Source organism: Saimiri boliviensis, chromosome 1, assembly GCF_048565385.1.
Source record: "Saimiri boliviensis isolate mSaiBol1 chromosome 1, mSaiBol1.pri, whole genome shotgun sequence".
NCBI lineage: Eukaryota > Metazoa > Chordata > Mammalia > Primates > Cebidae > Saimiri > Saimiri boliviensis.
In genome coordinates, this window is record NC_133449.1 from 227,758,727 (window position 1) to 227,772,628 (window position 13,902).

The 13,902-nt window shown below is 34.3% G+C and overlaps 1 protein-coding gene across 8 annotated transcripts in view; it reads left to right on the forward strand.

Moving 5' to 3' along the window:
- Positions 1-13,902, forward strand: part of SSBP2 (single stranded DNA binding protein 2) — a 342,830-nt gene that overhangs the window by 308,369 nt on the left and 20,559 nt on the right. For all 8 annotated transcript variants that reach the window (XM_003920795.4, XM_010340775.3, XM_010340761.3 and 5 more), the window contains 4 exons: positions 2,201-2,236; positions 4,009-4,063; positions 8,919-8,989; positions 10,976-11,054. In XM_003920795.4, the coding sequence (XP_003920844.1) occupies positions 2,201-2,236; positions 4,009-4,063; positions 8,919-8,989; positions 10,976-11,054 (241 nt within the window). The remainder of the gene's footprint in view (positions 1-2,200; positions 2,237-4,008; positions 4,064-8,918; positions 8,990-10,975; positions 11,055-13,902) is intronic.

Below are 13,902 nucleotides of genomic sequence, written 5' to 3' on the forward strand. Positions count from 1 at the left end.
ATTTTGGATCTTATCAGCCTTGTTTTTGTGTTTCCCTCCAGGAAATCTCTGCTTTAAAACAGAAAGATTGGCTGGCTAGAGAGTGATCAAAGAAATGGAAGTTAACAAAGTAGACTTTATGATAATGAATTTAAGACATTGGAGAGAGAAATAAAATGTTGACAGTGCCATTAAGGAGGGTCAGAGGCAATTCAGTCATAAACTAATAGAGAAGTAATGTAGTATGTAAACATAGTGGAATTGTGATGTGAGAAAATTCTGGTTGGAATATAGATTAATTTTTCTAAGTGTCATGAGGAATAAGAAAGATGTCAGGCAAGGGAGTTGTTCAGTTGTTCAGTAAAGAGTTCTAGGATGTGATCATACTCATAAATGGAGGAGAGGGAAGTAATGTAAAGTAAAGGAAGGCAGTGAACTGTAAATTCCCAAGATCTAAAGGTGAATTAGATTGTATCTTAAGGTTGCTTAAGAATGATGATAGGCAATATAGAGTGACAGAAAAGAACATGAGTCAAGTGCTAAAGACAGGGAGATATGAAGTTGGTCCTAGAAGCCAGTAGATAAATTGGTGGTTTGGAAAGGGCAGGCTCACATTTAAATAAGAAGTAGGCCCAACACAGCAGCTCATGCCTATAATCCCAACACTTTGGGAGGTCAAGGCAGATGGATTTTGAGACCAGCATAGGCAACATAGCAAAACTCCATCTCTACAAAAAATTAAAAATTAGCCAGGCGCAGTGATGCATGCCTTATTCCCAGCTACTTGTGGGGATAAGGTGGAAAGATCTCTTGAGCCCAGGAGGTCAATGTTGCAGTAAGCCATGTTTGCGCCATTACACCCCAGCCTGGGTGACCAAGAAAGACCTTGTCCCCTCCAAAAAACCGAGAATGATGGTAGGTAGATCTTGAACTGAAAGGGACCCAAGAGAGCAAAGTTGTATTCATTCACTAAGTCAAGTAAATGTTTGCTGCCATAAAAAATCTTAGTACTCAGCAGAAGTAATTCTCATCCCTAGTGCTGCTGGGCGTTCTAGCAGTGGTCGTCTGCAGTGCTGAATTACCCACAGCAAGACCAAGCAGGGCCTCGGGGACATGTGTTCTGTGATTAAGGCGAAGCAGAGACACCAAATAAGGGGGATAAAAGCTTTTCAAATAACTTAATATTAAATATTTCCCAAAAAATCGAAGAATTGTTTATCAAGAGGAAATCATAACTTTGTTATACTTTCTTATACTTTATGGTTTTATATTATTTTTATGTTTAATTATATGGCAGGTATTGGGATAGAGAAATGATTTAGAATAGTATAGGCACAAATCTTTCACTACTCTAAAGATCCTACTCTGGCCTTGGCTGTCTGACTTTGAGTAGAGAGTAATTTATTGGTGTTTTTCAGGATAAGACAAAAATATCTCTTATGGATGTACATCTTCATGCAAGTGAGCTAGTGAGCTCGTGTGAAAAAAGAAAATATTTAGATTTAACTTTCCCTATTAATATATACACTGAAGGGCTTTTAAACATAGGTTTTCTGGTTTTTCATTTCTTAAAGTATCATAGCAATGTGGTATTAATACCTTCTAATCTCTAGAAAAGAGCTTGGTGAAGAGTTTGATTTGAAGAGAGAGAGTTTCTTACCTGCATCTGATTCCCACAAATTAATAGTCTTTGGAGACTCGTATTAACAAACTTTTTTGCATTTATTATATTGTTTTCTAGTAGCTAATTAGAAAGGGACAGGGGAGTAGTAAGGGCTATTTATAAAAGTATTAACCCATACTGCATGAACTTGTCTTAAAAAAAAAAAAAGTGCATAGCTTAGGAATTGCATGTGTAAAGACCGCTAACTTGAAAAATTCTGGTTTCTCACTTTTTAGGTATACAAATATATATATTTCTACTTAAGAATAAGTAATTAGCATCATACAATGTGTATAACTTACCTGAAGTCAATATAACTTAAAGAAGTTATTCTGTCTAAAATCTTCTTGACTAAAATCTACCTTCCTTTGTGTAAATCCAAGATATTATTATTCAGTTATCCAGCAATTAAAACAGATATAAATTTCTTTATCCTTCACTATGCTTTGTGATACATTTTTAAATTTGACCAAAAAAATTATGAAATAAATTCATTTTAGGTCACTGTCCATATTGCTACGTGAATCAAAAATTTTTTTTGTCCTATTCATGTTCCAGATACCATACTCCTCAGCATCTCCTGGGAATTATGTAGTAAGTACATTTGGGTTTGTTTGCTCATAAGAATTGATGTTACATTTTATTTGGGCAATGAAATAGTTGTCCAGATGTTAAGAAGAGCCCCTGTGTATTGGCCAAGAAGTGAACATCTTGAGTTGTTTCATCTGCCAACCTCAGTACATATGTTGATGTTCATTAGTGAAACAGTTATCAATCTGGCCAGAATTGCCCTGAGTACTGTGTTTTACTTCAGCATATGTTTCTGAAAACCAGTATAATACACTCTGTCCAATCATGAAGAGAGTAATCCCCAGTTACACGGTAATATGCTTGAATTTGCAGTTCTCTGGGAGAATAATCTCCACCCCCCTCCAACCCTGTGTGCCACACATAGCATCTAAGAAGACATTAAACTTTCTCCCAATCACAAATGAATTAGATGGCAGAATAATGACCAATAATTTAGAGAGATTATTTCATTTTTTGGTCATTCTTTGAAATTGAGAAGACTTATTTTTATCATTCTTATTACTATTTAGTACACATTAAAATTTTCCAAAAATTCATATCAATGTGAAGTCAAATTAACAAGTTTTATATGACCTCCTGAGCTTACAAATGACCTTTTAATCATCATCACATTATGATCATTGCTACATCGAAAAATACATTACACCATTTAGAGGGAAATGCCTAACAGAGAAACAGGGATAAAACGGTAACATGGGAAATCCTTCCTAAAGAAATGTTCAGAGGTGGTGGCTAGCTGGAGGGTAAAAAGGAATGCGTAAGAAGAAAATCAGTGAGCATTTCACTCTCCATGGAAATGGTGTATTATTAACATAGTGAAAGGCACACACTGCTTTGGATCTGTGAATTTAGTGTTCAATGTTCCTGTAACCTATAAAACTAAGCAAGTCTTGCTTTGCATTTTCTATGAAATAAAAATGAAAGTAAGAAAATTTGTATACTTATTTTTTCTTAAAGTCACTAATGAATAAGGCTGATGTATCATTTTATGAAATTATAGATGTTTATTTAAAATAAATTTTAAGTTGTGCAAATACAGATATTATTTGAAATAATTGGCAGGTCTACAGCCATACCACCCTGAATGTGCCTGATCTCATCTGAAATAATTGGCAGGCCATATCTGTATATTCAGAATGAAGTTAAAATTTCACCATTTAAAAATTAATTGATCACTGTATATAGAGCATCTGAAAAGGGCTAAAACCCATTGCCTGAATTATATATTTTGGTTATCTGAAATAATTGAATTAATTTTAGAATTACCTAATCTCCATTTCAGTTTGCTTGTGTAGCTGCAGGCTCAGTAACCCCCAGCATTAGGCAACATTGCCTCTCATTTCTAACTGATGTGATAGTGGAATGTACAGTGCCCCAGAAACGTTGAAATTGATGCTGAGAGAGGAAATGACAGCAATACATTTTTTAAAAATATAAGTCAATAAGCAAATATCTTTGTTTTATGGATTTGTAAAGGCCCTATTGAATGGTTTCTGCTTAACCTCATTCTAACTGATATGATTAATTCATGAATAATGAATTAGTGTTACAGGCTCGTTGTTTTTGGAAATTTGTCAAAACAAGCTCAACATATTTAAGCTAAATTATGTTTTGTAGAATATTGAAATGATTGTGCATTCAAAGAAAATAAATTATAGAGAAAATACATTTCTGCTCTTATTTTCAAATTGGATTATTGTAGATATGTCTAACTTTCCTTCTGTTTTATCTTATGCAATGCCTTATTTTTACTGAAATTTTGTGTAATTATTTAGGGTCCTCCAGGAGGTGGAGGGCCACCAGGAACACCCATCATGCCTAGTCCAGCAGGTATTGTAATCAAACTAGCCACATGGGCATTTGATAATTAAAATAAAATCACAGAATATAGAAATTGTTCATGAAATAAAATCAGTACTAGTTATTTTCTCATAATGGTTAAAGGAGTAGAGGCAACAGGGTAGGAAAAAATAGTGTTCTTAAATAACTATTATTCAATTAAGCATTTAGAAAATTCCTGTGTTGTGGGTATCAGATTTAATCAGGATGAACACTGTTGATCTGTATGAATTACCCAAAAATGTGTCTAACTTAAAGATTTATTGAGACTAAGAAAACTGTCCAAATCTTCTACAATTTAGAAAAATTCTCAATAAATAAAACATTAAATACATGGATCCATTAGGTTTAAAATGCCAAGTCAGACTTATCACAGCTATTATCTTACTAAGATGAATGAAGGATGGAGACCTACTTACAGTATTATTTACCCTACATGTCTGTAAGTATGTATTAGTTAGCTAATAAATTCACTATGTAATAATAAAAGTGTTTTTAATCTTCTAAACTAAAATATACTTCAGTATTTTCATAATCACTTTATATAAATAAATAGTTTTAACCTTTATTTTTGAGACTTTAATACAGACTATTAAATGTGTCTTGGGTTTGTTAACAGTGGAAGACTAAATTGATACACCCCTCATAGAAAGTTCTCTGATAAAATGTGTCAAGGGCCATGAAAAGGTTCATACCATGTGACTCTATAATTCTAATACTAGAAATGATAGAGCTACAAAACCCAAGATTTATGTTTAAGAATGCTCATTTGTTATACTCAAGAGTAAAACAATAGACACAAACTTCATGCCTAATTCAAGTTAGTGAAATTATTAAATTAATGTTTAAGGTGTAAGATGGAATATAATAGAGCCATTAAAATTATTATCAAAGAATTTGTAGTGACATGGAAAAACAAAATCTCATGATTCAATACAATATGATCACAGTTTCATTGGAAACTATATATAACACGAATCTAGAAAGTAGAAAGTAGAAAACAAAGAAATAGACTAAAAATTTATCAGTTATTACTTTGAGATGATTAAGTAGATGAGAAATTTTAGTAATTATAAAGTATTTTTGATTATGATGTTTTACTGTTCAACTCATATGGTTTTAACTGGCTTGTTGAAATTAAGATAGAAGCTTGAAATTCAGTATCATTGATCATATCAATAAAAAATTTTAATTATGAACCCTTTTAATTTAGAAAAATTATAAACTTGATAATTAATACAAAATTTTACTTTGCCTCACTAACTCCTTGGACGTTTAATGGTCTGTGTCCCAAAGGCACCTTAATTGAAAATGAAACAGTTCATTGAAGATAGAATTACATCACCTGATCATCTTGTCCGTATTTACATTCTTATATGGTGAAGTTAAAGTTTAATTTATGAGGGTAGCATGTGAATAGTAAATGCTTTACTACAAGACTAAAAAAATGTTTTTGGGGAAACACTGAACTTTGAAGGCAATAAGTAATTTTATCACATCTTCCTTTCAAACCAGAAATTGCCATAAGTATATCTTCCTAGTCTTTTTGTATACTCTTTTATGTGTTCATCCTGTGTCACAGTCACTCCCCTAATATTCAACCAACACCCCACCCACAAGACAAGCGGTCCCAGGAGATCCACTTTATTTTAAAGTTTTTCTGTACATAAAAAGAAGTCAGAAGTCAGACATTTTCCAGTAAATACCAATCTTTTTTTATTCTATTTATTTATTTACTTTTTTTTTTTTTTTTTTTGAGACAGAGTCTATGTCGCCCAGACCGGAGTGCAGTAGCACAATCTCAGCTCACTGCAACCTCAGCCTCCTGGATTCAAACGATTCTCCTACCCCAGCCTCCCGAGAAGCTGAAATTACAGGCACCTGCCACTACACTCAGCTAATTTTTGTATTTTTAGTACAGATGGGGTTTCACTGTGTTGGCCAGGCTAGTCTGGACCTCCTAACCTCAAGTGATTCACCTACCTTGGCCTCCCAAAATACTGGGATTACAGACGTGAGCCACGGCGCCCAGCCATAAATACCAATGTTATCACTCTCAAATTTTTTTTTTTTTTTTTTTTTTTTTTTTTTTTTTGAGACGGAGTTTGGCTCTTGTTACCCAGGCTGGAGTGCAATGGCGCGATCTCGGCTCACCGCAACCTCCGCCTCCTGGGTTCAGGCAATTCTCCTGCCTCAGCCTCCCGAGTAGCTGGGATTACAGGCACGCGCCACCATGCCCAGCTAATTTTTTGTATTTTTTTAGTAGAGACGGGGTTTCACCATGTTGACCAGGGTGGTCTCGATCTCTCGACCTCGTGATCCACCCGCCTCGGCCTCCCAAAGTGCTGGGATTACAGGCTTGAGCCACCGCGCCCGGCTTCAAATTTTTTATTAGCAGATAAAATTGCATACTTGATTAGTCTTTAAATGATAAATTTATTTTCTTTCTACATATTTAAAATATATAGCCCATCTTCCTTTCACCAAGAGTAAGGCTAATACATTTGAAAAACCATTCGAAGATTTCCTATGTTTAAAAAGCAATCCAAGATTTTAAGTTAGTCTTATGTGTGATTGAATTTATTCCAACAGTTAAATCTAAGTTGCCGGGCGCGGTGGCTCAAGCCTGTAATCCCAGCACTTTGGGAGGCCGAGGCGGGTGGATCACGAGGTCGAGAGATCGAGACCATCCTGGTCAACGTGGTGAAACCCCGTCTCTACTAAAAATACAAAAAATTAGCTGGGCATGGTGGCTCGTGCCTGTAATCCCAGCTACTCAGGAGGCTGAGGCAGGAGAATTGCCTGAACCCGGGAGGCGGAGGTTGCGGTGAGCCGAGATCGCGCCATTGCACTCCAGCCTGGGTAACAAGAGCGTAACTCTGTCTCAAAAAAAAAAAAAAAAAAAAAAAAAAAAAATCTAAGTTAACAGTACCTATTGTCTTGAGTACACAAGATGAGTAGGACATGGTCTGTTTCCTTCTCTCCATGAGCTTATTATATCCTAGCTGGAAGCAGGAGGAGATAATAAAGCAGTAAAATATTACTATAATGTAAGACAGAAGTCAGTGGTAGGGGAGCACTCACGCACTTGGAACTACCAGGAAGAAACCTCGTAGAAGACATAACATTTGAGATAGCCCTTCAATAGTGAGTAGAATTTCAGTATATAGAGATTGAGAAGATGTTTGGAGGAAGAAAAAAACAAAAACTTGAAGGTGGAAAGGTTGGTCACATGCAGGAAAAAAACAAGCAGCCTGGGTTGACAGGAGTATAGCATACATAAGGATGTAAAAACAGTTTAGGCCACAAAAGCAGGTTGGAACCTTCCTTAGAATAAACAAAGAGGGTCAACTTGAGGTGGGCACTCCAACTTTTTCAACATTATGATATATTTATCTAGAAGTAAAATACAGTATTTAGATTTGTGGATCATTGTTGACAGTCAATGAATAAATGACATGAGACCTCTGTAAGTAGTGCAAACTAAAATAATAAACTTATTAATGTCTAATGAGTAATCCCACAGTAAAAGGAAAGTAATTGATACTCTATGGTTACTGCTCTGTGAAAGCAAATGATTTACCTTCTGTCTCAAATCAGTACAAAAATTTTGAAACACATTTTTTTAAAAATAGGCCTACTGGCCAGGCACGGTGGTTCACGCCTGTAATTCCAGCAGTTTGGGAGGCCAAGACGGGTGGATCACGAGGTCAGGAGATTGAGATCATCCTGACCAACATGGTGAAACCCTGTCTCTACTAAAAACACAAAAAATTAGCCAGATGTGGTGGCACACACCTGTAGTCCCAGCTACTCCAGAAGCGGAGGCAAGATAATTGCTTGAACCTGGGAGGCAGAGGTTGCAGTGAGCCAAGATTGTAGCACTGCACTCTAGCCTGGGTGGCAGAGTGAGACTCCATCTCTAAATATGTACATACATACATACATGCATACATACATAAGCAAGCAGGCAAGCCCTACTACATTATATTAAGAAAACTGTATAATGTGGAAAAATAGAAAACCATAATTTATCATTTATATTTTCTCAGTGTAAAATATTTAGCTTTCACTCTAGGTTTTGCATTATAAAAAAATGTATGCTCAGAGACTTAATTAGAATTAGCTAACAGACATGAAATACAAATTTTTTAAGTACTGTACAATGTTACATATATTTATATCCATATACAGTACAGATATTTTTATTATAATCAAAAATGAGTGAAAACATTTATCCAAAGTTGTGCTGGAGGATGCTGACTTTTAGTTCAAACAAGAGTATTATTTTTTTTAATTATATAGTCTTTCTCTAATCTCTTTCTTTTGGAATTAAGCAGTATAGTCCACCAGTTTTCACTAATTATTAACTAAAAAAACTGTTTTTTTTTAATTTGTATATTGGAAACTTTATGGAAATAATGAAAACTGAAAAGCTACTGAATCTGAATTTTAAGAGATATTATATATTTATATATATACAGATACACAATTGCTTGAAGAAGTGAAAAAGTATGTTTTTTAAAAAAAGAAAAACTTCACTGTTATTTTTTAGATTTCTCATGTTCCTTTACCTGAATTATTGAATATTACCTGATTATTCCTTATACCTAATTTATAACCTCAGAATGATAATTTTGGGGTCAGAAAATGACTGTGGGTATTTGTTTTTGAATATTAGTAATGACAATTTCAAGTGTTGCAGCTTATATAGAGAGAGGTATATGTAGGAAAACCATCCTTGATCATTACTTTGTGATGAATTGGGTATAGATTCTAAAGAAATCTTTTAATTAAGTAATATTTCATTTCAGAAATCTTTTAATTAAGTAATATTTTGTTTCAGATTCCACGAACTCTGGCGATAACATGTATACTTTAATGAATGCAGTACCTCCTGGACCTAACAGACCCAATGTAAATATGAATTTTTTATTTTTGGAATGTATTTGAAGACTTTCAAACTCTGAGTGCATTCCGTGTCCTGTATATTGTAAACTTTATTGTCCAGGAGCTTATTAGATATTAGAAAAGTCAAATTCTTTCTCTGAGCTGGGTTTAAAAAACATAGTACACATATTTAACAGAGATTTTATATCAATATAATTTAAAAGTAAAACTGATCCTAATCAATTATATAATGTTAGTTCATCTTATTTTGTTGTAAATAATTAATGACTTAGACTGTTTGAAAATAACAGGTTATGTATAGCCATTTATATTAACCTCATTTTTGGCATCATTAAGTTTTTTCATTGTGATACTTTTTTATCCTGATATACTTGAAAATAAAATAGGAAGTTCGCTATGTTTCTTTTTTTTTAGAATATGAAATCTAGAGTTTAGATATGGAGCTAAAGCAATTATTACAGGAAGAGCTTGGGTGTTCTTAATAAAGCCTGTGGTCATGATCTCTCCACAGACGCTCATAGGAAAACATTTTATTTATCTATTAGACCTACATGTTTATAAAAATATTTATAACATAGTTAATACATATATACATGTGTTGTATATATGGTAGCAGAAACCAAAGAAAAATCAGAAGATAAATATGTTATGTGCTGAACTGACCAAACATACATACCGATAGTTTTAGTATCTTTTGAAACACTGTGGGGCCAGATAGAAGTTCACAGGCTACTAGGCTTACCAGCACCAGTTTCTCAACCAGATCTAAACTATGCTTTTGATAACAGCTGAATAACAGCAGTAAGTTTAAAGTCAATTATTTTGACTTATATATGCCTTCTATCAGTGAGGCATATATATTCCAAGTTGTTTACTGAATACCAACCATCCTATGTGCTTTTAGATACTCAATTTTGCCAAGCAAAATTGGCATTCTCTTGGGGAATTTCATAAGCATGTGGTTGGTTTGCTCACAGTGATAGAAGGCCATTTTATTCCCACACACAGGTGGTGAAATACGGGGATTACCTGCTGAAGGCTGTTACTTCTCCCTAAAAGCCTCATGATTAGTAACCACCACCACTCCATCCACACATACACACACCATAGTCAATATTCTGCACCCTACAACATGGTAGAAATGCTTTTGGCATGGGAAATTTGAAGAAAGAGTGTTTTCAGCAGTGTAAGGTACTTAGAAGTAACTTGTCTTCGAACTGGGCTCTGAGTTTCCTCAGTGTTCCAGGGAGATGAGAGGAAGACTGAGTGGGTGGGCCATGGGTTTTCTATCACCAAGCCCATCATGTCACACCTGTTTTGTACCAGGCTTCTAATGTAAGATTTCACCTGGAAAGAAAGGAAAGAAAAAAATAATTTCACCTCTTTAAAAGATGTTAAGCAGAATTGCTATGGAATGTCTGAGCGTCATTGAAGTGACATGGTTGAGACTGCCAAGAAGAATTAGCTATATCAGCCATCCCCAGGGAATGAAATGTATTTAACCTATAAGATGAAATTATTTATTATGTGCATTTGAACAAAGATAGATTGTCTGCTAAGAAAAACGTTAATGTTGGCATATGACATTGAATTATGCTTCTTAATAAGCTAATACCGTTAACAGCTTCTTAAGAACCACCTTTGGTTTTCAATAGGACAATTTGTCAGTATCATAGAGGAAAATGTTTATCTTCTCATTTGCACTGCAATGTATATACTTTCTAACTGAGCATATCTGAAGAAGAAAAATTTGGAGACGAATGAGGATTAACCTAAAATTCTATTATCTGGAACATAGAGAAAACGATGTGAGAGAGGTGAACAGCCCCGTTAGAGAATCTGCAAGGCTGAAAAACATCAAGTAAAAGATCTCCATAGCTTGAAAGTGAAAATAAGTTGTGGCAGTGTCTTGTAATGTTAAATATATTATAAAATTGAGATAAGCCATTGTTTTCAGTATGATTACAGTGATTTTCTTCGTTTTTAAAATAGTTTCCAATGGGCCCTGGGTCAGATGGTCCCATGGGTGGATTAGGAGGAATGGAGTCACATCACATGAATGGCTCTTTAGGTAAGGCTTTTCAATTTGATGTTTAGAATAAATTCAGAACAAAACCTTAATTCTGCATAGTGGATATTATGGTTTCCAAAGTTCTTTCATAGCCAGCTACTCATTTTTAAATACTTCAACTTTTAACTCATACAAATAGTTTAATAGAGATTGTATTGGTTATTAGAACTGTAGATCACCTGAAGGTCAGAAGTGTGAGAGTTGATCTAGTTCATATTCACAGTTATTTACTTTAACCTATCGAAATTTCGTGTCTTACCATAAAAGGAGACATTGCTGCTGTGGGCATGTGTCATGCATACCTAACCCGGAAGGCTGCAGTATTCTTGTAGCTGGTTTTTTTTTTGTTGTTTGTTTGTTTGTTTGTTTGTCTCCAGAGTTCTGTGGACAGAGCCTCAAAGAACTTCAGTGCTCTCCAAGCATTTCCTAATTTTGTTTTTGTATTTTTATGTTTGCCTCCTGTTTAACATAAAATTGTTAATCATATTCTGGATAATTTGAATGATTCTCTTAAAAGAGAATAACACTGCCTATATTGTCTTCATGATAAAGACCATTTCAAGTATGTGACTGATGGTTAAAAACATACTTTATAGGCCGAGCACCATGGCTCATGTCTGTAATCCCAGCACTTTGGGAGGCCGAAGTAGGCAGATCACCTGAGGTTAGGAATTCAAGACCAGTCTGGCCAACGTGGTGAAACCCCATCTCTACTAAAAAAACAAAAATTAGCTGGGCATGGTGGTGGGTGCCTATAATCCCAATTACTTGGAAGGCTGAGATGGAAGAATCGCTTGAACCTGTGAGGCAGAGATCGCAGTGAGCCGAGATTGCACCATTGCACTCAAACCTGGGTGACAAGAGCAAAACTCTGTCTTAAAAAAAAAAAAAAAAAAAAGATAAGAAAAAGAAAACACACTTTATAAATGATGCCGTCTTACCATATGAAGCTAAATAGCTGCAAGGTGAATAAAAACTTTAACAATAGTGAGAAATAGAGATAAGTGTTGCAAAATTGACTAGGCCATACCATAGTTATATTTGTTTTGCATTCACATAGGTTGAATGCAAAACAAAAAAAAAATCACTTTTTATGTTTGTATATGTTTAAGTAACATGACCATAAACTAATTTAAAAGTTGACAGTGGGGGTAGGAGTTGTGATTTTTTTCTTTGGGAAAGGGTTCATCTTTTACTTAAGTTGGAAAAAGTATGTTCGTGAGTAATTTAGGTTATATACAGATTTCACTCCCCCACCTAAGGTCAGGAAATGCCTCCCTTTGATACTTGGAAAATCTTTCAATAATCAAGAAATTATTTGCAATACACTAAAAGACTTTTGAGCTTTTAAGGATTCATACTTATTTTGCCTAGATTTCAGAGTCTTGATTTGCACTGTCCAATTGCATTAGCCACTAGTCATATGTGACTATTTAATTTTAAATTAAGTAAATTTTAAAATTCAGTTCTTCAGTTGCACTGCAACATATCAGGTATACAGCAGCCACTTGCATCTAATGACTACCTTAATGAACATCACAGAGAAACATTTCCATTATTGCACAAAATTCTGTGGGACAGCACCATTCTAGAATTGTATTTTCCGATTTCTTGCAAAATAATTCACTTTCCACTATTGTTATTTGTAGAACTATTCACAAAAAGATGATATTTGGTATAGTTAAAAGGTGCTCATTATCTTAGTCACTAGAATAGAATTTTCAGAAGATTTTCACCTGTGCTTGGCAACTGGCTCATTGCTTTCTATAATTAACATTACTGTACATATTATATATACACATATGTAAGATTGCATATACGCATTCAGTATTTAATAATTTATTATGCCTGTTTATTTGCAACTTATGTTAATAAGCCCTAGTTTTATTTGTAATGTTGACTGAATTGCTGTGCTACTAAAACGTTATTTTTATGCTAGGAAAATTAGTTGTCAGAAGTAAAATTGTTTAAAATAAAGTTAATATTGTGGCAAAGATCTGATTATTGTTCTGTTACCTATGTATGATTCTATTTCTTTTTTCTTTTCTTATCTGAGACAGTCTTACTCTGTCACCCATGCTGGAGTGCAGTGGCACCATCTCAGCTCACTGCAACCTCTGCCTCCCAGGTTCAAGTGATTTTCCTGCCTCAGCCTCCCAAGTAGCTGGGATTACAGGAGCCTGCCACCATGCCCAGCTAATTAGTAGAGGCAGGATTTCACCATGTTTGACCAGGCTAGTCTCGAACTCCAGACCTCAAATAACTCACCCACCTCAGCCTTCCAAAGTGCTGGGAGTATAGGCGTGAGCCACTGCGCCTGGCCTCTATTTTTTACATAAGAAAATAAATTAATATTGATTATTTCTTCCAAGGATCAAAATAAAAACATAATTATTTAAAGACATTTTTAGTTTTGAGGGATTATCATGAATATTCATTGCTGTCAACTTTTTAATATTATTAATACCTAGCTTTTGGTTATTATAGTAAAGTATGGTTTAAAATATTGTCAAATATTGTTGCAAGTGTTCATTTTATATTTTATCAGATTTATAGCATCATTTTAAAAAATACTTAGATATCTCTATGTTATATATATATACATTCTTAAATTTTTAATTGGTTAGGGTATGTAAATGGTCTTTCTAAACGTTCACATTCAGGAATCTATGATAACAGTTTTCTTCATACTTCCATTTAAAAAAATGATCGGGAGCTAGGGATAGAATTCCTTGGATTTTCCATCAGATGGTACTGATTCAACATACTGTATAAAAGAAAAGCAATTTTTTTTTCAGATTAAAAAACTCAGTAGTTATATACTGGAAAATACATATAGTATACTTCG